The following is a 27,371-nucleotide window of genomic DNA, read 5'->3' on the forward strand; positions in this document are numbered from 1 at the left end:
TGATCGGACGTGTGATGAACAAACCAAAAGCACACTTGAAGTTTTGGAGGAAACTCCTGTGCACACTGCAGCCCACCCCACCCCCTCCTGCAGGCCCGTACGCACCCACCCACTCGCTCACAAGAGGGGCTGCACAGCAACCTGTCACTTTCATGTCTTCTCATGTGTGATCAACGAGCTTTCATTATTTATACTGTAAACGAGCGAAAAGCGCGAGGTGAGACAATATGGCGGCCTGGGAAGGTCACCTGGAATGCGTTCGACTCATATGCGTCCTTGTGTGTTTATTTTATTTAAGTAAGGGCTAAAATACTTTAGAAGTATTAAAAGTCCAGTATTAAAAGAATTTAAAACTGCCATCATATTAGTAGCATAGTCCATGGACCTTGACACTGGCCAAAGTGATTCAGCAGGGACATTCCATCCACCCCTCCCTCGTGTCAAAACAGAAAGTCAACGATAGTAATGAAGCAACACGTGTGATTGCTGAGGGGCAGAATATTAAATACATAAGCTTCAGGTTATTCTGAACGTTTCGACTTGCAAAGGGTGACATTCAGATAGAACACCCAATAATGACACCGCTACTAATACCAGCGTGCCTGCTTTATTGTAAGCAGCTCCTGAGCGTGCGAGGCGCATGTGTTGTCTCGCGGCTGGACCACGTGACAGAACGTGTGTATTTGAAGTTGATGTTGTTGTAACCGTGTATACATATTGGGCGCGCAGCAGACGCCGCCTGCAGAACCACTTCGCCCTCTCGGTTCCAGGCGGAGCGGCGTGTTTATATGCGTCTCAATAGAAACCCCCCGTCGGAGCGAGGCGATCTGCGCGGTGTTATTCTAAGTGACAGTTTTCTGGAAATCCCCCACCTAGTCGTAAGCTCCGCCCCCCGCCGCAGCCAAACAGAGGGCATTTACACGGAACGCGGCAGCACAGCTCCGCCAGAAGCGCAGACACGAAGCGAACGCACCCCGCCGCGCACGACAAGCCCCGCCATGGACCTCCACCGGACCAGCATACTGAACCAGATGGATTACGGCCGCGATTCGAAGGAGGGCAAGCCGCCCCAGGCGACGGAGGAGCGGCTCGACAGCGGCCTGGACTCGCTGAAGGAGGAGGAGTACCAGGCGGTGGCCGCCGAGATCCGTCGGCTCCAGGTGGACTGCGATCGGCCGCCGCACCAGCAGCAGCCGCCCGCTGCAGCCGACGGGCCGCCGCACGAGTGGCACGCGCAGGTGACGGAGGACGGAGACACGTAAGTGGGCCGAGTCGAACGCGTTCGTGGCGATCCGAGTGGTGCGCTGGGCCCGAGGAGGCCCGGCTCGGCTCTGGGAGGAAATCTGATCCCTTTCCTGTGGGGGAACGAGCTCCTCCAGCTCGCGCGTTACGACGCGCGGGCCGCGGTTTGCCGCCGAGCTCCGGCGGGTCCAACGGCTTATTACAAGTGCACGGCGCAGAGGTGGCGTCCGGCCGCGGCCGCTGGACGTAAACAAAAGGCCCATTATCAGCAGGGAATCTACTATGGCCGCGGGTCAGGCAGGGAAAGTCCCAGGCGCGCCGCCGAGGAATCCGACGGTCGCGCGCCTGTGAAGCGAGAAGGGGGGGGGGGGGGCTAGAAAGAAAAAAAAAACAAAAGAGGACCTTAGATTACAGAAGTCAAGTCACCGGAGGCTGGGGGTGAAACCCCACCGTGAAACTGAACTGACGCCTGTGGTGGATTACTGCTGTGGATAAAACCCGGGGGGGGGTTCACACCAGAATAGTCCCCGAGCGTGACTTTTATTCCAGCGGAATTCATCCGCGAAGAAATATAGTTCCGACTCGATGCAATGTTTTAACAGCTCGTGCATGATATTGTCGTCTGCCACGAGGTCAGAGTTGAACGACGGGACTTCGGTCATCACAGCCGAGGAGCAGGATATGGAGAGATTTAGTATGAAGTCGTGGTCGTTTAAATGGTTCAAGCCACAGCGCAGGGGCCCTCCATGTGGGGGGGTCAGAGGTCAGCAGCTGTTCCTGGAGGGGGCTTTTTTCTATTCTTCTGAAAATCTGTTTCAGCTCGTTTTTGCAAACCTGATTTCTTTTCTGTCTTCTCCTTCAGAGGACATTAGTATTAATCAGTGTTTTCAGGGGTGATTTCTAAAGATCAACTTCCAAATGATAAATTAATCTAACGAAAACAATAAGAGGGCTTTTTTTTATTGTTAAGGTTCACGATAGAACCTAACTTGAGGTATTAGAACGGCTTTACATCGTTCAAAGGTGTCGGTGCGCGCTGTAGATGGAGTGAGGCGATCAGATGTTTGCTGTTATTAATTACAAAAACGTCATGTGACTGGGTGCCACAGGTTTTTCTCGAACTTTGGGTTGCGTTGTGTTAACCGGTCTCCTCTCCTCCCTTTTGTCCACAGGCTGCTCCACCTTTCCATCATCCACGAGGCCAAGGACTACATCAGGAGCATGATCGATGTGTCCAAGAACACAGACTTCCTGAACACACAGAACGACCTGAGACAGGTACGCCCCACAAACATGACTAAAAGGAAGAAAATGTCGATATCAGCTATTCCCACCAGTGTACTGTAGCAATAATAAAAATGAATGCTTTATGTCTCTAATGGAAATGCCACTTGTCGCTTATCATAATTTTTTCTCTCCCCCTACTCCAGACTCCTCTCCACTTGGCAGTGATAACAAACCAGGCAGACGTGTGTCAGCACCTGCTGGTGTCCGGCTGCGACCCCACGCTGGTGGACAACAGGGGAGACACGGCCCTTCACATCGCCTGTCGCCACGGCAACCTACCGTGTTTCAGCGTCATCACCCAGTACAGTCAGAAGGAGCACCTACAAACGGCGATGGCTGCCTGCAACTATAACGGTAAGATTGTTATCGACTTTTGTGCCTTTTATTTTTTCTCGTACATCAGGGAACAAGAATTGTTTGACTTAGGCAGGAGTTGGCTCAATTGTGGCGTTTGAAGAAAATTACGATATCGTATTTTGTGGTGGCGGTTATTTCCACTCTGCGGCGGCCCACCCATGCTGCGTGGAAACAGACGTGACACTGTCTGGTCTGCTGCTGGTCACAGTTACTATTTATAAGGAGGGATGTTGGACACAAGGAATCATTTCTGCTGCGCTTTAACCCCCTGAACACTATGGTTAGGAGGAAGGAAATGTTTAGGCAGGCGAGGGGAATACCATAACTTTTCATAGTGTTCCACCCTGACTAAAACCCTTCTATTACACGGCACATAATGTTACATGGTGAGGCCCCAAATGGAAAGGTGGGAGGTTCTACTTATAGACTACGGCACAGACATGTTTAAGGCATTGTACAGATTATTTTGGGGAACCAGATTAAAAATAATGAATCATTTTGGAAAACGACTCCTGATTTGCATTAAAGTGGCAGAGTATTGTCAGTGCTTATCATAAAATAATTATTTGTGTAGTTAATTTGAAACCACATGACATGTACTGGTCTGGGGTCAGCTGTTAAACTGTTCCTCTGATGCCCCGTGCAGGTCAGAACTGCCTCCATCTTGCCGCAGTTCAGGGTTTCCTGTCACTGGTGGAGAACATGGTGGATCTCGGAGTTGACGTTAACGCAAAGGTAAACAAACGTGCACACGATATCTATACGTGAGGATACACGCTTGATATTGAATGGATTTACAGACAGAATGTGGATCTACACACAAAATATCTAATGTCTAGCTCGGCCCTCTTGTTGTCGTTACGCTTTGCTTGCTAATAAAAAAACCTTGTGTCCTCTCTGTCCCGTAGGAGCAGCACAACGGTCGCGGCGCTCTGCATCTGGCCGTGGATCAGCAGAACCTGTCACTGCTCAGACTGCTGCTGAAAAAGGGCGCGGACCCAAACCTCCTGACCTCTGGAGGCCACACCCCCTACCACCTCACCTACGGTTACGGCAGTCGCGACATCAGGGAGGAGCTGTACTCGCTGACCGCCCCCGACCTGAGGGAGCTGCCCGACAGCGAGGAGGATGACAGCGAGGAGGAGGACGAGGACGGGAAGTCTGACGAGGAGGTGCGTGTCGAAAATGCAGCATTTCCACTACGCGGCCAGTCCAGCATTAAGGCAACATAAAAAAATTCTGGCTCATGTGTGTAACCCCCCCCCCCCCCCCCCTCTATCCTCTGTGTGTGTGCCTGCAGGTGGGTTATGACGACATTCACTGGAATGGACATTAGCAGGAAGCGAGTCAGAGAGAGGAAGTTACAGAGGCGAGAGGCTTTGACGACGATGGTTGAAAAGGAACGGGAGAAGTGGCTCGGCTCATCTGCTACATCCTGGAACGACGTCACAGGAGCCCGGCGGCGTGGGTGACACGCCGCAGATGTGACCACTGACAAAAACGGACGGACAGGCGGCCGGCGAGGGCAAATAAAACAGAGACTGGCGGCTGGATGAACCAGAGCGACCGCTCCGGGGGCTGCAGGAGGAGCAAACCGTCAATGGGATGTGAATACCACATTGCGGTGGGACGGCGTCGCTTGCATGATAAGAGGAACGCTTGTATTCTGTCATCATCCACACAGATGTAACTGCAACAGCTGTTGTATGATATTGTAAATGCTGTGTATACTGAGATGTATTTTTTATGGAAGCTGTGAACGTGTACAGTTGAGCAGGTTGTATATGTCAAGACGGCAAACAGTCCCGCACACTCCAGTTAAATTAAAACGACTCGTATTTAAAAGTTGAGACCTCCTGTGTGAATGTATCTGTGCAGGAAAATTACAGTTGGTTCCCGATGGCAACCGAGACACTTACATGTATGAAACACATAAGACATCAATATGAAGATCAAACAGCAACACAGAATATAGTCAGCCGCGCCCGACACAAGGCTGCGATCAAACCATACAGGAAATTACTTCTTGTCTCTCTGCTGCCGTCAGTGTGTCTTCAACTAGATTGAACTTTCTCAGCTACCCACCCTTTTATTTTCAAATATGCATGTCATGCAGGAAAGGTGCCTATCAACTTTACGACTTGCTTCTGCTGAATGAGGAACTGGCTGACAAACAACAAAGGTCTTCCTGCTGGGTGTGTGTGTGTATCCAGGAAGAGATAAAGGGCTTTGGGGACTTTTTTGTGCATAATGATGAGGCTAATAGCTCAATCCAAACCAGGAAGTTTTCTTGGAGGGTGGGGCTAAAGAAGGAAAAGGACAAAAAGTTCCCCAGGAGCGGAACACTCAGCAGTGTGACATTCCTGCCTCTCGTCCTCCAAAGAAGGGAATGTCCGCAAGGTTAACGGGACGCTTCCGTCTAGCATCTGGTGGCAGAAGGGAGTTTTACCTCAATTCGAGGTTGAATAACTATCAAATGTTATTAAAAAAACACTTCTAATTCTATTTCAAATAGTAGATTTGTGCCTCAGATGAATTGAGTCGGTGATGGGCAGCTCTACAGGTTGGCTCTACGGACTGTACGTTTTCTCAAGTACAATGTTTATGATATAATTCCATATACAATGGATTGTACAGTGAAACACAAGTAGTGAAGACGATGCCTTCATTCTTGTACAGACACCACAAAAATGTATTTTACCAATTGGACACAAGGTTACATGCTGTTAGTGTTTGTCCGTGTAGAGCAACAGTTAATAGAACCAGCTGTTGGAGACCTGTTAGTGCACATTGTTTTAGGGTGAACAACTATAATCGCAGCTGGAGGGATATCTCACCTTTTTATTCATACTCCAGCACTGAGGTTATCTCAAAATACAGAACTTTTACCAGTTCACCCCATACACTGCGCTTGTGTGAATCCAAATTCACATTAATATGCCATATAAATCCTCTCAGAAATTTAGAAGCATTTTATGCCATGTTGTCTTATGACAACTGATGTCGTATGAAGCTCTACTTCATCATTACTGTTGATGTAATGATGATGTTCAAAGCACCGCCACAGGAAACTTTCACGTGACAGAGATACACCCAGAAGCCACTTTATTAGGGACACTTGTACAGTCTAGTGTAATCTAATACAGCTGTTCTGCCATTGAAGCAGAATCTTCATGTTTTTGTTCACACCGTAATAGAGATGTTAATGAAACAACGTGTTTTGCCATTGAGGTCATAGTTAGTGGTGATGTACTGGACTGCATTACATTCAGAGGAGTTTCTAAAACATGCAGCCCCCACTCCCTCATCTGTGTCAGGCCAAATTCCCAACTTCCTAATTAATAAAGCATGTCAATTTTAACGTCTGGAGCCATTTCTGACATTGTGCAAGTCTGGATTGAACACCATCCGAACATGATGTCTGAGACAGCCAACAGCCAAAAAACACAGCCAAAATCAAGTGTTGAATAAAAACAGTTTAATAGAAGCGCGGTATTGTACAACATGGGCGGCAAAGGGGGGAGGAGAAACGAGACACAAGGAAGAGAAAGAAACAATTAGTGACTTCCCCCATTGACATTGACATTGACATTGACCTGAGTAGACCACAGTTGACCCCTGGGTTCTCACAAAGTACAGCAGAGCATGAAACAAATTCATCCTGGAGCCAGAGACGTTGGAGAGTTGAGGCTAAAGAAGAAAATGAGACAGATTATGTACAAGTATGTGGCAGCCCTGAGTAAAGATGGTTAGGAAGCACCATTCTCAAATACAGTGACTAAAGGTGCTCCTGGACCACTGGGTACATACTTGGAGGTTATTGTGCCATTAGCTGTTGCGTTACCGCACCCCCATCTGCCCATATGCTTACGTCACACGCAACAACTGCAGCCTTTTTTGAGGCTGAGCTGTATCCCAGAGAGTACGCCGTGTGTGACAGGCTGCGTCATACATGGTGGACTGATGTCAGTGTCCAGCTTCTCTCCAGACAGTTGTGATGTCTCAATGTGGCTAGAAGGACGCAGTAGGGGTCGATGTGTGGAGGATCTTGTGTCCAGTCAGGTCCTGGCTACAACCAGGGAGGATGGAGGAGAGGTAAGTGCCATCAAACTGTTCTGTATCGTTTTGTCTCAACCTCACTATGTTTTGTGCAGCTCTTCTGAACAAGATGAAACCTGCTCCTCCTTCATCTTCCGTCTAGATGAGACCTTTGTGTGAGGGGAGGTGGAGTTTTTCGGGGGTTTAAACGATCATCGTCCTTTTCGGTTTGCAAAAAACGACGACGGCCGCAGGATGGCTGCCAACTTTCCTCACTCTCTCTCAGCCAAAGCCATCAGGTGAATATCAATATCAGCCTCTGACAGAATCCTGGAACACAATCAAACAAGTTCACCGTCATTCTTTTTATTCTGCCAGAACACACGCACACGCACCATGTAAACGCTTACTTTGATCCTATCCCTGGGTTTAGTTGTAGGGAAGTTCCATTCCAACTTCAATTTCAACACAATTTTTCTCAGTTATTAAACATAACTTTGATGCCTTTTGAACAGAGCTAATACATAATCGTGTTGTTGTTTTTTTAGACTTCTTTTCCAGCTTTAGCACAATCATGAAAGACTTCAAAGGCAGGAGCGATGAAGCTGCATGTTTTTGTTTTTTTTAAGATTAATTTTTTGGGCTTTTTCCGCCTTTAATTGGACAGGACAGCTAGGTGAGAAAGGGAAGACATGCAGGTAATCGTCACAGGTCGGATTTCGAACCCTGGACCTCTACGAAGCTGCATGTTTTGTTGTGCAACAACAAAAACATCCAGGAGGTTTGACTAAAACGGGGACAATTTTTTTCCCCAGCAATACTTTTGACTTTTCCTCCGTAACAGGCACACAGGAGCCTCTTGCAGGTAAAATCACATTTCTACCACTGGCAAATGTTTCTGTCCGTCCGTTTTATTATTAAAAAATTAAAAAATAAAAACTCACTTGAATCTGGCTTCCTTTGTAGTGACAACTCCCACCTCCAGCTCTGAGGGCTTGAAGTCGATGGCCAGAACGGTTGACAAACATGAGATGGCCGTCTGTTTCGAGACGATTGTGGGCGGAGAAGTTGAGAGTTGCATAAACGGAGAGCATTGAGAAACAGCGCAGAGCTCATTAAGTCAAATAATCTAAAAATATGGAACATTATGAATAAAAACATAAGGGATACTTTCAATTATTAATGAAGTCAGTGAATTAAAATGAGAGAATAAAAACTGTCTGTGCAGCAAATACAGTGATCAATGTTTCCAGGGACGACTTCAATATCTGTCGACATTTTACCGATGTTCTACCTTCTAGAAAAATAAATATGGCCAAAGCACATATGTTTGCACATCTGCTCTGCTTGACTACCTATGAACAAAAATGATGTCACATTACATTTTCAATAATTTAGACATGTCACTTCTTAGCTTCAATTTCTCATTACAACAGATCCAATTTCATTGTATCCCTATCGGGATTCTTACTTCCATTTTGTGCAACTAAATCCACCACTACAATATAAACTCCTTACATGACTGCAACAGTTTGCTTTCCACTCCAGAAAACCACCACGTGATTTGGTGAAATCCCAGTGAAGTGACATTTGCTGACCTTCAAAACTAAATTATTTATTGCCCTGTCCAGAAATTTTCAAGCATAATTCGATGACATTCCAAAAATTACATAACCAGTAAGAACGCAGTGTAAACAACAACCCACATTCCTAATCAGTGGGGTCGTTTGAGGACAAACTTGTGATGTGCCACCAAAATATGACTATACTAGGCTTCTCTGATAAACAGGGGGATATTATTTATATGTATATGTATGTATGTATGTATGTATGTGTGTGTGTGTGTGTATATATATATATATATATATATATATATATATATATATAAAAAACATGAGTATGTGTTTGTGTGGATCATACCTCTATAGTTTGCTCATAGGTCCAATCCAGCTTCTTCTTGACTTTCTTCTCCAGGAAGCTCGTGGCCTCCGTCTGTTTGACCCCAGCGGCTGTGGCCTTAAAGCCACAGTAGTAACCGGCTGGATCACACTTGTACAGTTGTGGACCCAACTCTTCATCCAGTCCGACCACGATCATACCTGGGAGGAAGGATGCAAGGGGGAGGGAAATTAAAACAGGACAGTAGGAACAAAGACATCTATTTTAACATCTGGTTCATTCTACATACACAAGCGATTTTGGACCATTCTAACATCAGTTTTGGTTAAAAAACAACATTAAAACGTACACAATCATTACGGACACGTTTGTGGTCTAGAAAAACACACGTGGAAACCACTCACAGCATCCCAGCGGCCTCATCTCAGCATTCTGGGTGTAGACCTGGCAGATGTCAGCCATGCGTTTACACAACATGTCCACGGGGATCTCGTAGCCGTACTTATACATCCAGTTAGCTGCCTCGTAGCGGGCCCTCTGTACCTGAGACCTGCTGTCGGCTGTGGGCGAGAAAAGAGACGGAAAGAGCGTTTCAGACAAATGAATAAAAGAATGAACAAAAACATAAATGAACAAAACACATTCAGGTTGCTTCAATTTATTTTGTTCTTTTTAGAGAAAGAATATGATGAAACTTCTATGTGCAAACGGATCTATAAGATGTCAGTACTAGAGATGAGTGATCCAACATGGTTGTCAAACAAGACCGTCACTGACCCAATGAAACGACTAGAAAGTACTGCTAAACACATGAAGTTCTGGGCTAAAAGCAACAGTTTTTGTTGTTTTTTTATTTTACTGGCTGTAGAATGCAGCTCATGATGGACTACCATGATGGACTACCATGCCTGTCAATTAATAGAGGTAAAATGTTATTTAATATCTCAAACGGTTAATTCGAAGGTGTTTTTTCATGTGTAAATTCATGCTGCGACTGTAACTGTAAATTCCATCAACAAATATTAGTAGTACACAAATAAAGCTACAGCTGTTGCATAGGATTTTAGTCTTATATAAATTTTTACTTATATGACTTACCAGTCATGCCGGTCATAACGCAGCCAATGTTCTCCGTGATTTTGAACAGGTGTGTGACGGTCAAAGCATCCAACAGCTTGTCCTGAGAGAGATCAATAAACACCAGTGAAACATGAAGAACATAATGATAACTGGAGATTCTGAGTGTTTAGGAAGAGAAAGGAACACAAACATTATTAAGGTTTATAGTGTGTTTGTGCGTGTACACTGACAGGGACTTTCTTCTGAGTGACGATCACAACACAGTCCTTCCCTCGGACTGCGACAGAGGTCAGTCCTCCCTGGTTGATGGCTTTGAAGGCATACTCTGAACACACACAGAGGGAAGAACACAACGTCAGTCTGCTCACGAGCTGCAACTGTGCACCGCCCTGTGGGCAAAGTTTATTCTTAAATCAGGACACCAGATAGCTAGTTGTAATGCGTTGAAATCAACACACACATTATATAATACAATCTTTGTGGCATGGTGGTATTTCACTTTCACATGTTTTCTTTGGACTCTATTTGTCCAAGCTCTGTTATAATGATCGTTCATAAGAAGGACAAATGAAGTATAGTGTCAATATGTCTAAGTATTGAGCTGCTTATCCGGCAGCTGCATGAGTTAGCAAAATAAGCTATTAAACTAACGTTGGTAAGATATATGCATGTAAACAATAGCTAACTTGTGGTACCTAGATGCAGCTAGCTGGGGGAAAACTGTTAGCCAGCAAACGGCAATAAAACGAATCTGGTTTGCTAATATTATTACTTAACTACATTCGATCAAAGTTAACAATATAGTATTTTAATAATTTTAACCGTGCAACGACGTAGCGAATAGTTTGCCGTCTATACGACTGTGAACTGTGCATGAGTAAGCGAGAAGGTGCTAGCTAACATTAGCCTGTTAGCCAGCATTGATGACAGAGCAAGTTCAGTCTGGTCAATTTCTTTCGCCACTGACCGACTTGGTAGAGTCTTCCCTCCTGGGAGAAGATGGTGATGTGGCGGTCAAACCCTGCAGTCGACCCCCGAGACATGACGGCGAGAAACGAACAGAAGAGAACTGGTGTGGGCTGAAATTTAAACTACACTGAGGTATCAGAGGCAAAACATGACAGACATCTGCCCCGGATGTGACGTGTGCGACTGATGGCTTCCATATCCGGGTCAACCTCGCAGCGTCATAGGTTTGTGTCTCCATTGCCTTGTTGCAATGTGATGCCGCACATGTTTAGAACATTTATTTGTAATAATTTAAAAAATATATACGTTTGATTCAAATTAAATTAAAAAGTATAGACATTTCACTTGTGGTAAATTTTTTAATCACAGGTCCACTGTTACATTCAAAGCATTTGATTCACAGAAATGATTTGCCACCAAAATGCCATGATGTGAAATCAGTGTGTGTGTGTGTGTGTGTGTGGGTGGTCAGTGTTTCTGTGTGAGGCAAAGCCATTGCTGTGGTACTTCATAGGTGGTCCTGTCCCCTGTGTTATCGTAGGGAATGTGCCACGAGTCTCCTGAAGTCTGGACACTGGTGTCATAGCTGGGAATACTCTACACACACACACACACACACACACACACACACACACACACACACACACACACACACACACACACACACACACACACACACACACACACACACACACACACACACACACACAGACAGACAGAGTTAATTGTCATTCTTCTTTCTTCATGCCTAATTATCCACCCTTCCCTCCTCCTCTGCCTCACCTGAAATCGGACCCTCCGGTCTGCTGCGACTTGTCCGTCCACCACCAGCTGGTGTCCTCTCTGCCATTTGAAGAAGAGCCGCCTGGTGTGTCCATCAGGGAGGCAGGCCTTGTGGTCCCTCATCAGGTCCCGACTCACAAACCGACAGTGATTCCCAGAATGCAATGTGGCGTACAGAAGGAAGGGGTCGTCCTCCGAACTGACAAATGCAGACAGGCAGGTGTGAGATCGAGCCTCTCGAGAAAAAACTGCCTGCTAATGAACAGAGGTGTTCCACAACAACAATGTGATGATGCTTCAACATGTGAATTTATATTTTCTTAAGCCAAAATAATCCTTTTGATTTTAGAGCGGCATTCAATAAATGCACAATGCATCATGACTGAAACAATATATTGCTTTACAAGTCCTTTTTGTTGTTGATGCTCCTTAAACTCCATACACATTCACTGTAAGAAGGCCAGTGTTAACCTGCTGTGTAAATGGCTTTTATGTGTTCTGCATAAAGCGTATTCAATAATATTAGGTGCTCACATGTTTTCAGTAAAGAAGCAGTGGGCTTTTTGCTGGATGAGACGCATGCTGTGTTTGTCCCAGGACCTGGTGTGATACAGCATGTGTTTCCTCCCCAACACAAGAACGGTCAGGCCCTGACGGTCCAGCTCCGACACCACTGCCAACAACTGATACACATACATAACGCAATACTTTTAGATATACAAAAAAATAAAGAAAACAGAAAATGAATATATAATGACCTATATAATGACCTCGTCTGGCTGCCCACATCTACACGACAGATGTGGGCAGCCAGACGAGTGGGCAAGGTGTTAAAATCAGGTATTGGCCATTCATAAAGGCACCTCCTACAGACGCCTGTCATTCACACACAAACACAGTGCAGGGGACAAACCCTGCAACTGGCAGAAAAGCCCCTGGGTTGGACAGACATATATGGCGGAAAAAACCACTAAAATCTAGACTGTTGAACTTTGTGTGCATGCGTGCTTTCTCACCGTCGCTGACAGCTGGCTTTTGTCCTTGTTGGTATTTGCTACATTCAGTCCATCTACAACCACATCAAAAGCGGGCTTCCTCTGCACAAATGCTTTAAAACGCTCCAACTCCTGGAACAGGATAAATAAACAGAGTTAGACAGAAATGCGCTGAAAGATATGATACACTGATACTCTGTGTGGAGAGAAGGCAGTAGGTCAGTGGAGGAATAGATGTACAAGAAAAGACGAGCGAGTTAAACCCGTATGTTGTGCTTTGCTGAACAAAAACACTTTATTTACCATGACAACATTACTGCTTTTTGCTATTTAGCCATAGAAGTGTTAGATAATAGTATGTAAATGTTAACAAGTCTCTTAAGGATGCATGGAAATGCAACACAGCTGAAAACTGATCAATGTAATGAATAAAATGCTTTCATTCTTTTAAGATTATATTTAGCACCAAACCAAAAAAACCCAGCTTAGGCTGATGGGAAAGTCATTGTTTTTGCAGGTATTTGGTCGTAAAACAAAGTGTGGGGCAAAGTAAGATTTAGATTTCAAAGTGGCATTGACGTCAGGGGATGACCAAAGTTATAAAAGAAGAATTAATCCTCTGAGCACCACAAATATCTGCACCAAATATCAACAGAATGATGCTATCATATTCATAGCCATGTTGATAGTGTGGTAAGAAATTCATTTTTGAACTAAAGAACGGGACAAGATTATTTTGCAGATCTTAATTTGGGCAAAAATTACACTTTCTTTTTGTATCCTTCTGGGAATACACTTATTTCAGATAAGGTATGTGCCTTTTTGACAATGATATTATACAAATCTTGCATACTATGCACACAAATTCCTTCTTCTAATAATGGCAACAGGATACATACACAGAGGCAAATTAAATAATACGGTCAGCAAGAAAGAGTGAAGAGCAGAGACAACGGGAGAGAAGGTAGGGGTAGAGATGAGGAAGGCTAATAATCTAGGGTGTTTGCATCAAATCTGTTTACATAATCTCTAACTGGGATGATATAGTATGTGTGAAAGGCAGTGAGAGGACATCTGTAGATATTCAGCGCTTGGCTTGAGCTAAATTTTAACATAACCAAAGCACCTAACAATGTAGCACACAGTAGGTCAGACCACATTCTATCCCCCTAACCCACCTGTGAGTCCCACTCTGGTCAATGTGTAACAACACAATGTGCTACAGCTTTGCACCATAACAGGAAAGTACAACTGAATCTGAGAGCAGGCCAGCATGGGAGCACTCTTTTTATTTTCACTTTTAGATAGCAGCAGTATGGAAATAGGCCGCTGTGAATTCCCCTGGACTTCAAACTTCACTGTGTGCGCACACACTATCACGCACAGTGTGACTGTAAAAAAAAAAAAAATTAAATCCACAAAGCTGTAATATTCCTCCTCAGATGGAACTGTGATCTAGATAAAATGCCTGCCAAGCCCCGTTGATGTTCCAGTGTCTACTTTGACAGATTTAATTCAACCAACAAAACACAAATGCACAGCGTGGTGCAATAATATCATTAATTCTGCAGCAACAATAACAGGAATAAGAGAGTAACAAAGGTGGGAGAAAGACAGATGGATGATTGGAGAAGATGGTGCAAAAATCCAAAACAAAACCCCAAAAAATGATTGAGGAGACAAAAAAAGACGAAGTGATTACATTGGCAAAGAAGAATTAAGAGAGAACGAGAGGAGGAGGAGAAAGACGGACAGAAAGTCCAGTATAATTATCCTGGGACTTTCCAGAGCTGATATGTGAAACCGCCTCATTGTGCTTCTGTGAACACACACACACACACACACACACACACACACACACACACACACACACACACACACACACACACACACACACACACACACACACACACACACACACACACACACACACACACACACACACACACACACACACACACACACACACACACACACACACACACACAAAGATACACTTGCATACATAAGCTTACAGCCCTACTTATCGTCATTACAAAAAAGCATAATGCTATGCTGAAACCCATTCCCATTGCCACTGACCTATATAATGTACAAAATCTGAATGCTCATCTATCAGTTTGTCAGTTAAAGTCTTTTATCCGCACTTCCTGTAGAGTTTATATGTTAAAAAACTGTAATAAGCCACTGCAATTGATTACAAAGGGCTACACTGAGGGAAAAAAACCCTCTTTGTACACATGAAGAACCTACTGTAAACTGCACTACTTCACATTATATTAGACATTAGTATATTAGCATATTATTATCACGCGTTTGTTATTCGTATTATAATTGGCGAAAGATTTGTGGGCCAATATTTCATTCAAATTGCATTACGTGAAGAGAGACAGCGGAATCCAAAGTAATAAACGACTGGTTAGAGCAGCAGCAGAATTAAGACCAGCTTACTATGTAGAAGCTAACCTTACATGTAAGCATTTCATTATTTCAGATTTCCTGTGATTGTGTTTTTTCTGTATTGTAGTTCAACATTTGCAATATAGTGAAGTAAAATTAATTGGGGAAAAGGCAGAAAACTGTTCTGGGGTATAAATAAATCAGGACTTACTTAAATAGTTAAAAACAGACCAAACTACTGTTCTTGTTTTGCTCTCTGAAGCTTGTAACTGTGCTGAAATATGATCTGTCAGCCCAACACATGAAGACCCAGTAGTTAGAGAAAGATATCGCAGTTCATCCAACTCTACAATACAGCTAAAAAGAAATACAACATCAACTGGGTGAACAAAAAGGAGTAATTTAAATAACCTCCACACTTTATAATATAATTAGTTAAAGTTTGTATTCAATTTCACAGGGGTCACTTGTTGCAGGTCTACTCTTGGTGTTTGACTTGATCTCCTTCCGCTTTGTTGCTCGTCTCAACATCTATTTGTATTTTTGGTCTTAAAGATGTTTCATGCCCTTCATGCTCGCTGTGACAGCTGCCAGACAGAAAGACACTGTTCCTCTTTCCCTCTGAATCCATGCCCCGTCTCTGCCCCCTCCGTGCATCCCTGTTTGCCCCTAAAATGAAATTGCCTCGAATTAAGGATTAATTAAGTCAAGTTTTTAACTGCGTGTCTGTCTGCCTTTCTCTCCCCTTGTGTGCTCCTGGTGGGAGGGCGCTGTGATCCAGATTCACATGGCCCTCCACATGCTGGAAATCCCCTCAATTTATTTGACTATTCCACCAAACAAACCCTCCCTGTCTACTGAAACACGCAAAGGAACTAACATTATTTACTACATGTTACGGATGTTCCCAAATTTCTTTCTGGAAATATTTCAACTGAAATTTTTTTGTTTATTTTCAGTTGTATTGTAAAAAATACCACAGCCAGTACATTCCAATCCAATGAATAGCCTGTGCCCTCGCTCTCTCTCTCTCTCTCTGCACACAGACAGTGCACATCTGCATGCCAGATAAAGTGATGACTGCCTTTTTTCAGTTACAAAAGAAGGCACACGGCCCCAGTTTTGTGTTGAACTTTGTGTGCATGTGTTGCTACAGTGTTTGCTAGTGTTAAAACCCTAACTGTCCGTTGGCTAAGGCTGCCTGCCGAACAGGTGCTGTGACTCCTGTCACTTCGAAAGCACTTAAAAAAAACATTAGTGGAATGACTGGTACCCTCATTGGTCCTGCCCGCTTCGACAATGTGCTAAATATGTAATTTTCATTTAAGAAAGTTTAACTTAAAGGAGGAGGTCAACAGTTTGGGAATTTCCCTCATTTGCTTTCTTGCCGTGAGATGAGAAGATCGATACCACCACGATAACAACATTTCTGCCTGTTCGTTATGAAGCATAAAGGCTGAAGAAAATTAGGCGAGGCTCTGTCCATGTGTAACTAAATCCACCAACCAGCACTTCTAAAGCTCAATCATTCGTATTTTAAATCTTATTAGTGCAAAAAAGAAAGTAAAAAAATATTACAGTGTAAAATAGTTTAATAATGACGCTGACACTGAAATCCACTTGTGGGTTGGCTTAGCTTAATGCTAAGACATCTTAGGTCAAAATGATCAATTAAACTATATTTTCTAATAATGAATGTGTGATATCTACTGAATTCATGGCAACTTCCTTCAAAGGATTCATCTTGATTTAAAAGGATGCTTCATTTAAGGATACATCCTTATAAACAGGGGGTTACATAGTTGCATAAAATGTAAAGAGAAAATAAATGACCTTGGCATGTTAGCGAGCCCAACAGGTGGGAAATGCACCTAGATACGCTGCCTTCTCCCCAGTTAAACACATAGCAAGCAGGACTTTTTGAACAAGTCATAGTCTGATAAGCTGCTTCAGCTAATGTCAACAGCCTGGTGCTGAACGTGAACCAATGGCGCCTCCATCTGGCCCAAGTAACCAGAAAGCTGCTGCACCAGGCTGCCCAAAGTTCAAACCCAGTAACAACCTTTGAAAGTGAGTGTTTGAGTATTTTTAAACATTTTAGAAGAGAGATTTTTACATTGAATAAATGATTTCCTATTTTCAAAGCCGGCAAAACAAAGTATTAGTAAAATTAGAAAAAGTAATAGTAAACTGAACATTACTTGTGAAAATCAATGAATGAATGTAATGCACTTAAAGTTCCAATCACATAATCTATTATTGATCATGCCCTGTAAAGGAGAAAACTGCTAGGGCAAATCATTGAATGTAACTTAATTTATGTTAGTCATCAGATATCTAGTGTTAATATCCATTTGTAGTTTCAAACTGCAATGAGAGTAAATTAAAAAAAAGAAATTCACTGCATATAATGTCTTTAACCCGAATACAGATGTTTTTAAGATATTTGAATGAGTCTTCTTCAGATTTGAATAATCGGTGATTGATTCACAGCATGGAAACCCTGCTGTGTGTGTGTGTGTGTGTGTGTGTGTGTGTGTGTGTGTGTGTGTGTGTGTGTGTGTGTGTGTGCGTGTACCTCTGGTGTAGTCTTGGTGAAAATATCTCGTCCCTGAATGATGTCAGTCATCACCCTGTCTTTCAGCTGTTGGTACTCCTCAGCGGTCAGCTGGATGGACTCCAACTCTGACTCACAACACCTACACAGACCCCTATACACACACACACAATCACACATACAGTACACATATGTACATATACATACGCACAAGGTGCGATGAAGATTTTTATGTCGAAATAGGAAGTGGTGTAATTACTTTGGGGTGGCGCTGGTCCAATTTCCTCTCCATTTCTGTCCTCTGAGACTGAAGACATAGAGGACAAGAGAGTAAAAGAAAAAGCACAAGGAGCAATGAGTCTGTGGACTGAGTTAAGTTCATTCAGACAGGGGGGAATCACTTTGTGCATGAATGTTGGGTTGCAATTGTATCTTCTTCTTCTTTAAGTCGGTATAAAGGAGAGAAAAGAGAAAAAGAAAAGGGCAATTTCACCTAGAATATAAGAAGCGAAGACGCCCAAAGCTCCTGCATCTTTCTTATTAAGATGTCTTGTAAAGTTTAGCTCGACTCGGTTTTGAGAATGTCGGCGTCACAATAGTCTGCATCAACTGTATTCAGAAGTCATAAGGGCTGCAACTAACGATTGTCTTTCATTGTTTTTTTTGTTTTTTAAAGATGATGTTTTGTTTGGTCCAAACACCAAAGATATTCAGTTTACTGTCATAGAGGAACAAAGAAACCAAAAACTCTTCACATTTAAAAAGCAGAAATCTAAAAATAAATTGACCTTTTTTTCATAAAAACTACTTAGTTGACAATCCATTGTCAAAATAGTTGGTGGTAGATTAATTGTATTTTGTTCCATAGTTGATGAGACAGATCACATCATAACTTATCATCAGCAAATCAAGTGTGTTTCCATATTTATAAATGTTTTTAAGGCAGAGTATTTTGATTTATACTCAAGTAGAAGGTTAGAAGGTAATTATGATGGGCATCCAGGCTCAGTTTTCCACCTCCTAAGCAACAAGTCTGTCCTACCTCTCGAACCAGGTCTTGATGGTGCCTGCGAGGCTGGACTGGGGGTAGATCTGGTTGTCCCTCATGTGCAGCAGAATCCCCAGCAGCCTCTCCTGGTGTTCCGACCAAGGCATGGCCTCTGCTTCCTCCCCTTCTGCCTCCTTAGTCTTCCTCGCCCCCTTAAACAGAGCGTCCCAGGTCTCCGGGTGTGGGCTCAGCCCCTTTTCGAATAATTCATCATAAAAAGCCCAGGCCGTGGTCCTGTCACCGTGCAACATTGCTGCTGCAATGAGGTCACCATAGTTGCGTGATGATGGCGTAAAGACCTGTTGGGATGATAGTGAAGTCTGGTTTTGACAAAGTACAAAGCTCCACTATGAGTTTAAAGTGCTTTAGGAACAAATCTTCCACCTTCTTAACCTCCTGCAGTATGTCGACAGCTTCCCTCCACCTCGCTGTGCGACTGAAGGACTTGATAAAGAGGCTGGTGGCTCCTGTTTCCAGAGAGGAGAAACTTCCCCGCATGATGTCGTAGACATCGAAAACCTCTTCATCGTGGCCCCCCCTCACACACAGTGTGAGGTACAGTAGTAACAGCTCGTAGGACAGCGTCCCCGTTTCCGTGGCTACAAAAGTCAGCAGAGACCTGTGGCAGAAGGTTTTGTATTGCACTTTAAGCTGCACCACAGAAAACACTGACATTTCAGTAACAGTAAGGACATTTAAACGTCCACAAACATCACAAACACGCTCGCCCCCCTCTCACTTGGCGATGGCCAGCTCTGCCCGGGAGGTGAACAGCGCAGAGATCATTTTGATGTCAAAACGATGTGGATTTCCCAGAGACTCCTTCAGCTTCCCCCACTCGGCAGCAGAAAGTGGCCGGTCAGGGGGCTTCACCTTTCCTGTGGAACATACGCCAGATATGTGTTTGTTGTTGTTGTATTTCGCAATAGATCTGACTGTAAAAGAAAAGTACAGCTTTTCAGGCAAGATGCCTAATAAAGTGTACAGTTCCATTGTGTCCTACCTGCTCCTCTAGTTGCCCTCACTTCAAGCTCTTCATCAGGCGCCTCCTCCCCAGAAGCCAAAGCCGCTTTCCTCTTCAGCATCTCTGTCGTCCTCTTCGCCGTCCCAGCAGAAAACACCGATTTGGGAAAGGACGGCCTCTGCTTCAGAGTGGAGCTCTTGCCTCCTCCATCCGCCGAGTCTTCCCACAGCCCCCCTTGTCTATGTCTGACGCTCCCATACTTTACTCCACCGTGTCCGTCGGTCTGTCCGCTGTTCCTTCCGGCCGTCTGTCTGCCACCTGAGTTAGGGTTATTGTCTCTGGTGGACAGACAGCGTGCTGTGGGAGGCGACTGTGCTTTCTCACACAAGGAGGTATTTATGGCGAGGTGAGGCTTTAGGGGTCTGAAGCATATCCTGACTTTAGATAGCAAGGTGGAGCCCATGTTATGAAGGTGGACTTTTGTTTTTAGAAACTGTTCATGCTCACTCAGCTCCACGTTATCCTTTATGCACTCTGCAGACTGTAGAAACACAAATATTTTCACCACAAAACTAATAGACACATGCTATTAGTTACACGGATATTGAACCTGGACATGAGACCCACCAGCTAACCTTGCTGTTTACAAATACCATGAGACACATGGAGACCACTATGGCGCAGGTTTCTCTATAGACGGTTTAAAGCAGACTCACTCCTTCCGCAGGCGGTCAAACTGGAAACACTAACTCAGCTTCGGTCTTTCTGTAATCGCTTCATGGTTAGGAAAAACTGTACGCATGACTTTGGTCGCACACTTTTGACGTCATCGACGGTTGACAGCTCCGTTTGTGAGCTTTATCAAGTTTTTTAAGCGAAATAGGAGAAAGACCGGAAAAGCCTCTTGGTTACAAAATAAAGACGCAAAATGCATCACGTGAAACCTGCTCGATGCTGGGGAAAGGGGAAACGTTTGAAGAATGTTTTGGAAAAATGTCAATCTTATATTAGTTCAATTAATTGCTGCATACATGACTATGGCCTTTATCTGACATTATATGATTTATGTGCGCTTGTGTTACTTTAAATTGTCTTTCAAGGCACATGTTCTTTAATGTCCAACAATTAATCATCAAACTTGTTTCTTTGCAAATTGATAATTGTTTTGAATTATTGGCATGAATTTACCCATGATTATGACATTTACTCTACTCTACTGCTGAAGTGTTTATTTTGTGGGGTCAGGCTTTTATCTTGAATTTCAACCGGAAATCGTACTACTGTTCGCTCGCGAACTTGACGGTGAATTAGTTTAGCTACTTTTGTACATAAGCCAACTTCATACTGTTTCGTCTTTTGGATTAGAAAGGTTTTACCAATGAAACATTAGATTGTTTTACGGAGCAGATATGGCGAAAGAACAACAGCCCTGCTGGTCTGATGTTTTGAAAAGGAGGATAGCAAACTCCCAAAAAGGCAAGAAACTGAGCTTTTAACTTCGGCTAACGTTAGCTAGCTTATTCACTTCGGATCAAATGTGTCGAGCTGAAGTCATTTAGCTGAATCAACTTCATATTTACTTGTCATTTATCATTATTTTTGATTCTGAGGTTTCCCTTTTGTCCACGTTCTCGCTTCCACACAGACGAGAGAAGCGAAGAGGAAAAGAAATCAGAAGAAACTGAGCTGTTCACCAAATATTACACCGAGTGGAAGGGAGGAAACGACAAGGACAAGTCCTACAAGAACATCCCACGGTTCTACTACAGGGTACCTTCGACATACATCACATATATATGACATACAGTATTTACAATGTTTAGTAAATGTAATTTCCCATTGAAAGAAAAAGACGAGTTTAAAGATAAATTGTAGGCGCATGGACTCTGTTCCCAAGTAATGCAACTACAAGAGTGTAGTGAATTTGAGAATCTATGAGCCAAATATGATATTATGGCTCAACACCTTACTAAGCCTCTTTTTGTTTTTCCACATACTGTTATGGACCGTACCATTTCTCCATCATAGGTGAGATACTCCTAGTACAATAGTGTAATGAGTGTATTGTGATAATGAAGATTATGACAATCATGTTTTTACAGTGTGTGTGTGTGTGTGTGTTTGTGTGTGTTTGTTGTTGTTGTTGTTGTTGTTGTTGTTGTTGTTGTTGTTGTTGTTGTTGTTGCTGCTGCCAGCAGAGAGAAAATTACCATCATACAGGTGTTCAATGATGATGATGATGATGATGATGATGTTGTTTTTATGCAGCTACCAGCAGAGGATGAAGTACTACTTCAGAAACTGAGAGAGGAATCGAGAGCCGTCTTCCTCCAGAGGAAGAGCAGAGAACTGCTGGATAATGAGGAACTGCAGGTAAAAAACACGCATGCACACAATAACACGCACACAATAACACACGCACACACACACACTAGTCAGACACAATAAAAGGGCTCTGATGAATAATGACACTGTTTGTTATTCGGCAACAGCCTTGCTGTCTTACATATCTGTCTATTTTTGTCTTTGTGAAGAATCTGTGGTTCCTGCTTGACAAGCACCAGGTGCCTCCGGTGAGTGGAGATGAGGCCATGATCAGCTATGAGGCCTACCTGTTGGTGGGGGAGAGGGCTGGCCCCAAGTGCAAGTAAGTGACAGGAAGTAGAGGTTTTACTGGTAACAGCACAGTTTTGGGTAAAACCACCCCTCCCTGTTTTCTTTCTTCTTTCCCTGTGCTGTTTTTGTTTCCTCCTGGATCAAAGGTTGTTTCTGGAAATTCCCCCTTGTCGTGTTGACATTATATCCACCTGGCATTAATGTGTCTTTGGCTTACCTATAAATTCAGATCAGGCAAAGACAGACAAAGTCCTTACTGCGTTGGAAATATGATCACACAAACTACCTCTTTTGTTACGTCACATTAAAACAACCCACAGCTACATATACGAACTATGTGGTAGTAAAAATGAACTTTTGAACCAGGAAGTAGACACACTGTAGAAAGAGGGTTTATATGCCAATGTATATCCACTTTTAATTTTAAAAGATTTTTATAAGAGAAATCTCCTTTTGATGAGCATAACAGGGACAAATTTTGATCTTGAAAAAGTCTTGGAAATAGTCCCTGAAAAAAAAGTCCAGCTAAGATAATTGTGTACCTGTGGGAGAAAATGTTATTACCAGATGTAAACAGGGGAAATCTGGCTTTCAGATCAAGGAACGTAACATAGTGAAAACATTTCCTCCCCTCTTCTCTCCATTAGAAAATTCTTCACAGCCCGGGTGTACGCCAAGCTGCTCCACAGCGACCCTTATGGCAGAATCTCCATCATGCAGTTCTTTAACTATGTCATGAGGAAAGGTATGTATCTTTGTTTGGATTTGTTGTTTTACCTCATCTCTTTTCACTTCTTTAGCCTTGTGAAAACAATCTGCATGACATTTAAGTGTCTGTTCCCTCGGTGCGTGTAGTGTGGCTGCATCAGACCCGGATCGGTCTGAGTCTGTACGATGTGGCAGGACAGGGCTACCTCAGGGAGTCGGTACGCATCTCGACCAGTAACCGCAAATGACAGTTATGATATACATGAAGTGAAATTTAAACTGCCAGGTGGGGTGACACTCATTCCTTCTGTGTAGGATCTGGAGAACTACATCCTGGAGCTCATCCCCACGCTGCCTCAGCTGGACGGACTGGAGAAGTCCTTCTACTCTTTCTACGTCTGCACCGCTGTTCGCAAGTTCTTCTTCTTCCTTGACCCACTCCGAACCGGTGAGACAGTAAAATGACCATACATCATGTGTGGATCAGGACAAATTATATGCAGCGAAAACTGGTGACTGGATGATCAGAGGCTTTAACAATCCCTGTAGGGAGGGTGAGTTGTTGTTGCATCACATTGTCCGTCTTTGTCCTTGTTTTTTTTTCAGGAAAGATTAAAATCCAGGATATATTGGCTTGCAGTTTTCTGGACGACTTATTGGAGGTAGAGCGTTTTTTCTTCTTCGCTCATGCTTTATTTAATTTGTGTCCACACTGTCAGAGAAGCAAAGGGATATCCTGTAGGTATAATATTCCACCTGAATGATGTGTTCTAAGGATTAATGCAGCTTTTTTATGCATGGCTCGTTCTTTGTCGAGCAATACTCTCAAAATATTTCCCTCACCTCTCACGCTCTCCCCCACTCTCCCACTGTGCTCCTAGTTGAGAGACGAGGAGTTATCTAAGGAGAGTCAGGAGTCCAACTGGTTCTCTGCCCCATCGGCTCTCCGGGTTTATGGTGAGAAAACATCTGTGTACAATGTTTGGATTTCCAGCCTCAAATCAAATGCTCCTGGTATTAAATAACCCTCAGGTGAATGAAGGTAGTTGGAGGCCTCATATTTATTCCCAGCACAGAGGGTCTTGATAAAATCTTATACAATGTTAAAGATTCTGTAGTGTCTACATCACAAAACATACTATTTCCTGTATAAATAAATTGAATATTATATTAGTTTCGCTCTTGGGCAAAGCATCAGGAGATTAAAGGTCCAGTGTGAAGGATTTAAGAGGATCTTTTGGCAGAAAATGATTGATTGAATGTTTTCCTTAGTGTATAAGTACCTGAAGCTGAAACTGAAACTAAGAATGGTTGTGTTTTCACCACCTTAAATTCAACCTATGTATGTACATTAGGGTCCTCTTCACAGATACTACCATGTTGCACTGCATGTTTCTACAGTGGCCCAGAACGGACAAACCAAACACTAGCGCAAGTGGGGGCATTCCGCATTTTTGTGTTCAGTTCACGACCAGATGCTACTAAATCTTACGTGCTGAACCTTTAGATATTTGTGGAAGTGGCATGTATCCAAGTAAGCCCCAAAGATTGGGAAATTATTAAATCAAATCTGGAAGACAAGAATATATTGCTATAAAACTGTTGCAGTACACACTTACACTGATTTTGGATCCACAACAAAAATTGGTGTGTGTGTGTGTGTGCGCGTGTGTGTGTGTGCGCGTGTGTGCGTGCGTGTGTGTGCGTGTGTGTGTGTGTGTGTGATACTACAGCCTTTCATGTTAATCCCTGGATTTTTATGTCTCTCTCCAAAGGCCAGTACCTCAACCTCGATAAGGATCACAATGGCATGTTGAGTAAAGAGGAACTTTCCCGCTACGGCACAGCGACTCTCACCCCAGTCTTCCTGGACAGAGTGTTTCAGGAGTATCTCACCTATGATGGAGAAATGGTACGGTCCATAACAGTATGTGGAAAAACAAAAAGAGGCTTAGTAAGGTGTTGAGCCATAATATCATATTTGGCTCATAGATTCTCAAATTCATAGCTTTGAAATCTCCCGTTGTTCACTGGGTTGAGATCTGGTGACTGAAGCTCATAGCATATGAATCATTTTCATATTCATCATCCATACAGGGAGCCCTATAACATGTATAGAAGCACCTGAACTTGTTATTTGTTCTCATATTTAGGGTTTTCTCACCTCGTTTGTATTTTAATGTTCAACTCAAACAAACGTCATAACGTTAATCATCAGCTGCTCAGCGAGTAAAGACCAGTATGACCTATCTGGGCAGCTGACACACATTTAGTGTCACTTTTTAATCTCAAGAATTATATGGGGTTGGTCTAGATCTCTTTTCCATGCATGACTTTAGGTGTCCTGTGTTCCAAGTAAGACATATACTGTACGTAATTCTGTCTGTTTGTATCGTTTATCTCAGGACTATAAGACATATCTAGACTTTGTATTGGCCTTGGAAAACAGGAAGGAGCCTGCAGCCCTGCAGTATATTTTCAAACTTCTGGATATGGAGAATCTAGGACACCTCAATGTCTTTTCTCTCAACTACTTCTTCAGGGTATCGGCTGAACACCACCACTCACACAAACACACACTGATGGGTTTTACAAACAAAAAGTACATGTTTTCAATGCTGGGTATCCATACATCTTTTTTTATGCGATATACAAGAACACAAGTTTACACTTAATGCGTTGTGTCAGTGTTTTCATGAAACTATTTATTTAATTTTTGTACTTCAGGCCATTCAGGAGCAGATGAAGCTGCATGGTCAGGAGCAGGTCTCCTTCCAGGATGTCAAGGTATTTTATGCCTTGCAACATTTATATGATATTTGAATCGCTTTCATTTGTGGTTCTGAACCTTGTGATCTGGACAATGTGGGATTATGAGATGTAATGCTCAAGGTAGTTTGTTCGATCTTGGCAGAAAAGTTCTGTTCTGTGGAATTTTGACCGTCTTTTAAGTCACACGTTTTGGGGTTATGGAAAAGAAAATTTAACATTGTAACACAACATCAACATCTGTGTCTCCTCAGGATGAAATCTTTGACATGGTGAAACCTAAAGACCCCTACAAAATCACCCTCCAGGATTTGGTAAACAGTTGCCAGGGTGATACCGTCACCAGCATCCTGATCGACCTCAACGGCTTCTGGACCTATGAGAACAGAGAAGTGCTGGTCGCCAACGACAACGACAGCAGTAACGCAGCTGACCTTGACGACACCTGAGAAGGATTCTGAATGTCACAGCTTTCTCTCCCAACAAAAAGAAGAAAAAAACATTCATTTCCATTGAAAGCCAAGTGTCCTGTTGACGTGTCAGCAGGACACTGAACCTTTACCTTCTGACTAAACTGTGAAAAGAAATGAAGGAAGAAGGAAAGTAAAGCATGGTGCTTTGTGTAAATAGTATTCTCTGCTCCTTCTTCTTGTTGTCCTGTAAAAAAAAAGAACTAATATACATGTTTTTGCCTTTTTAAATTAATGTTTCGTTTTCTGAGCAAGCAGCTGTCACAAACATATAATAAATGACTGAGTAACTTTTAACTTGGAGAAGCTAAAATCAATAGTGGCAGAAATGTGCAATAGGAAACAGGGCACTGATAATGAACCAAAAGAGAGTAGTTCCCTTCAGTGCAACAAACATTTTTTTGCGTCTTTCAGCTAAAATGTTTTTGAACCCATTTATAAACCCACTGCACAAGACCTGCCCAGCACCAAACAGAAAACGGTTTCCCTCGATAAAGATCAAAATCAGCGTGGGTACTGAATATTGGACCAAAAGTGTTTGCTTAACAGGTTAACCATTTTAAAACAAAAGGGATAGTTTTGATTTATTACAAGTGTTGGATGAGGGGTAAGGAGTACAGGTGTTATTCTGAGCTCTGCCTGCTGAGAACCACATGCCTGTCAAAGCACTGGTGTTCTGCCTGTTGATCTACTGCAGGTACTGTTATAACCTGACAATGGATAAGATCCTCATACCTGTACAACCCCACTGTAATATTGTTAACTATCCATATTAAAGCTTCTGTCAGCTTGTTTTTAGTGGAGAGATATTGTTAGAACACCATTATTGTACATAAAGAAAAATATTTGTTAAATCTGAGGTGCAGATGATCTTAACTTCCCCAACAAAATAAACAATATAATGTGACGAGAAGAATTGTGGAGGTATAGGATTTTTATAACAGTGGAAACTAAATAAAGTATTTATTTAACGTGAAACAATACAAGTGACAAAATCTACATTTTCTTGTGTTCAAAGCTTTTATTAACACCTAAAATATAAATATGTATGTACAGATTGTTTAAGAGTTTCAGTTAAAATAAACTTGGCATATTTCGCCCCTTTTTCAAACAAAGCATATCCTACAGTCGTGAAATAAATTTACCCATTTAGAATAGATTATTAACAAACTAAATATTTTGTGGTCCA

General features: G+C 42.9%; 4 protein-coding genes across 7 annotated transcripts; 2 read left to right on the forward strand and 2 right to left on the reverse strand.

Annotated features, from left to right (window-relative positions):
* Positions 1 to 803: 803 nt before the first annotated feature.
* Positions 804 to 4,736, forward strand: nfkbiab (nuclear factor of kappa light polypeptide gene enhancer in B-cells inhibitor, alpha b). Its single transcript, XM_035610803.2, has 6 exons — positions 804 to 1,258; positions 2,415 to 2,520; positions 2,673 to 2,883; positions 3,533 to 3,621; positions 3,795 to 4,058; positions 4,187 to 4,736. The coding sequence occupies exons 1-6, from the start codon at positions 999 to 1,001 to the stop codon at positions 4,220 to 4,222; spliced, it is 966 nt and encodes a 321-aa protein (XP_035466696.2). The 5' UTR covers positions 804 to 998; the 3' UTR covers positions 4,223 to 4,736.
* Positions 4,737 to 6,349: 1,613 nt separating this feature from the next.
* Positions 6,350 to 11,055, reverse strand: psma6a (proteasome 20S subunit alpha 6a). The gene is made up of 7 exons (XM_035610804.2): positions 10,871 to 11,055; positions 10,134 to 10,228; positions 9,922 to 10,003; positions 9,228 to 9,383; positions 8,845 to 9,023; positions 7,869 to 7,963; positions 6,350 to 7,254 (listed from the first exon to the last, which is right to left on the reverse strand). The coding sequence occupies exons 1-7, from the start codon at positions 10,944 to 10,946 to the stop codon at positions 7,197 to 7,199; spliced, it is 741 nt and encodes a 246-aa protein (XP_035466697.2). The 5' UTR covers positions 10,947 to 11,055; the 3' UTR covers positions 6,350 to 7,196.
* Positions 11,056 to 11,217: 162 nt separating this feature from the next.
* On the reverse strand, positions 11,218 to 21,947 carry LOC118286372 (protein only RNase P catalytic subunit). Of its 4 annotated transcripts, none has more exons than XM_035610785.2 (11): positions 21,830 to 21,947; positions 19,659 to 20,160; positions 19,395 to 19,533; positions 19,040 to 19,274; positions 18,650 to 18,954; positions 17,867 to 17,914; positions 17,629 to 17,761; positions 12,672 to 12,782; positions 12,190 to 12,338; positions 11,656 to 11,854; positions 11,218 to 11,469 (listed from the first exon to the last, which is right to left on the reverse strand). In XM_035610785.2, exons 1-11 carry the CDS (start codon positions 21,833 to 21,835, stop codon positions 11,341 to 11,343), a joined length of 1,956 nt encoding a protein of 651 aa, XP_035466678.1. In that variant the 5' UTR covers positions 21,836 to 21,947; the 3' UTR covers positions 11,218 to 11,340. The 4 variants fall into 4 exon arrangements, with proteins under 4 accessions (XP_035466678.1, XP_035466680.1, XP_035466677.1 ...); XM_035610787.2 differs by lacking the exon at positions 21,830 to 21,947 and adding an exon at positions 20,336 to 20,475; XM_035610784.2 differs by lacking the exon at positions 21,830 to 21,947 and adding an exon at positions 20,255 to 20,466.
* Positions 20,911 to 27,297, forward strand: ppp2r3c (protein phosphatase 2, regulatory subunit B'', gamma). Its single transcript, XM_035610790.2, has 13 exons — positions 20,911 to 21,095; positions 21,265 to 21,389; positions 21,888 to 21,992; positions 22,154 to 22,266; positions 22,883 to 22,980; positions 23,091 to 23,161; positions 23,259 to 23,391; positions 23,550 to 23,605; positions 23,825 to 23,900; positions 24,719 to 24,855; positions 25,349 to 25,486; positions 25,671 to 25,730; positions 25,967 to 27,297. Exons 1-13 carry the CDS (start codon positions 21,029 to 21,031, stop codon positions 26,159 to 26,161), a joined length of 1,374 nt encoding a protein of 457 aa, XP_035466683.1. The 5' UTR covers positions 20,911 to 21,028; the 3' UTR covers positions 26,162 to 27,297.
* Positions 27,298 to 27,371: the final 74 nt, after the last annotated feature.

This window comes from Scophthalmus maximus, chromosome 15 (genome assembly GCF_022379125.1).
Source record: "Scophthalmus maximus strain ysfricsl-2021 chromosome 15, ASM2237912v1, whole genome shotgun sequence".
Lineage (NCBI taxonomy): Eukaryota > Metazoa > Chordata > Actinopteri > Pleuronectiformes > Scophthalmidae > Scophthalmus > Scophthalmus maximus.

Excerpts from the sequence above, each read along its gene's own strand:
- nfkbiab (XM_035610803.2), top strand. The coding sequence starts at position 999 with ATGGACCTCCACCGGACCAGCATACTGAACCAGATGGATTACGGCCGC. Across the intron at positions 2,521-2,672 it reads CACAGAACGACCTGAGACAG|ACTCCTCTCCACTTGGCAGT; the intron begins GTACGCCCCACA and ends CCCCTACTCCAG. Across the intron at positions 3,622-3,794 it reads GAGTTGACGTTAACGCAAAG|GAGCAGCACAACGGTCGCGG; the intron begins GTAAACAAACGT and ends TCTGTCCCGTAG.
- psma6a (XM_035610804.2), bottom strand. The coding sequence starts at position 10,946 with ATGTCTCGGGGGTCGACTGCAGGGTTTGACCGCCACATCACCATCTTC. Across the intron at positions 10,004-10,133 it reads TCACTCAGAAGAAAGTCCCT|GACAAGCTGTTGGATGCTTT; the intron begins GTCAGTGTACAC and ends GATCTCTCTCAG. Across the intron at positions 9,024-9,227 it reads GATGAGGCCGCTGGGATGCT|GTATGATCGTGGTCGGACTG; the intron begins GTGAGTGGTTTC and ends CCTTCCTCCCAG.
- LOC118286372 (XM_035610784.2), bottom strand. The coding sequence starts at position 20,284 with ATGTGTCTCATGGTATTTGTAAACAGCAAG. Across the intron at positions 19,275-19,394 it reads GCAGAGCTGGCCATCGCCAA|GTCTCTGCTGACTTTTGTAG; the intron begins GTGAGAGGGGGG and ends CTTCTGCCACAG. Across the intron at positions 11,470-11,655 it reads ACCGGAGGGTCCGATTTCAG|AGTATTCCCAGCTATGACAC; the intron begins GTGAGGCAGAGG and ends GTGTGTGTGTAG.
- ppp2r3c (XM_035610790.2), top strand. The coding sequence starts at position 21,029 with ATGGCGAAAGAACAACAGCCCTGCTGGTCTGATGTTTTGAAAAGGAGG. Across the intron at positions 22,981-23,090 it reads TAACTATGTCATGAGGAAAG|TGTGGCTGCATCAGACCCGG; the intron begins GTATGTATCTTT and ends CGGTGCGTGTAG. Across the intron at positions 23,606-23,824 it reads TTCTGGACGACTTATTGGAG|TTGAGAGACGAGGAGTTATC; the intron begins GTAGAGCGTTTT and ends CTGTGCTCCTAG.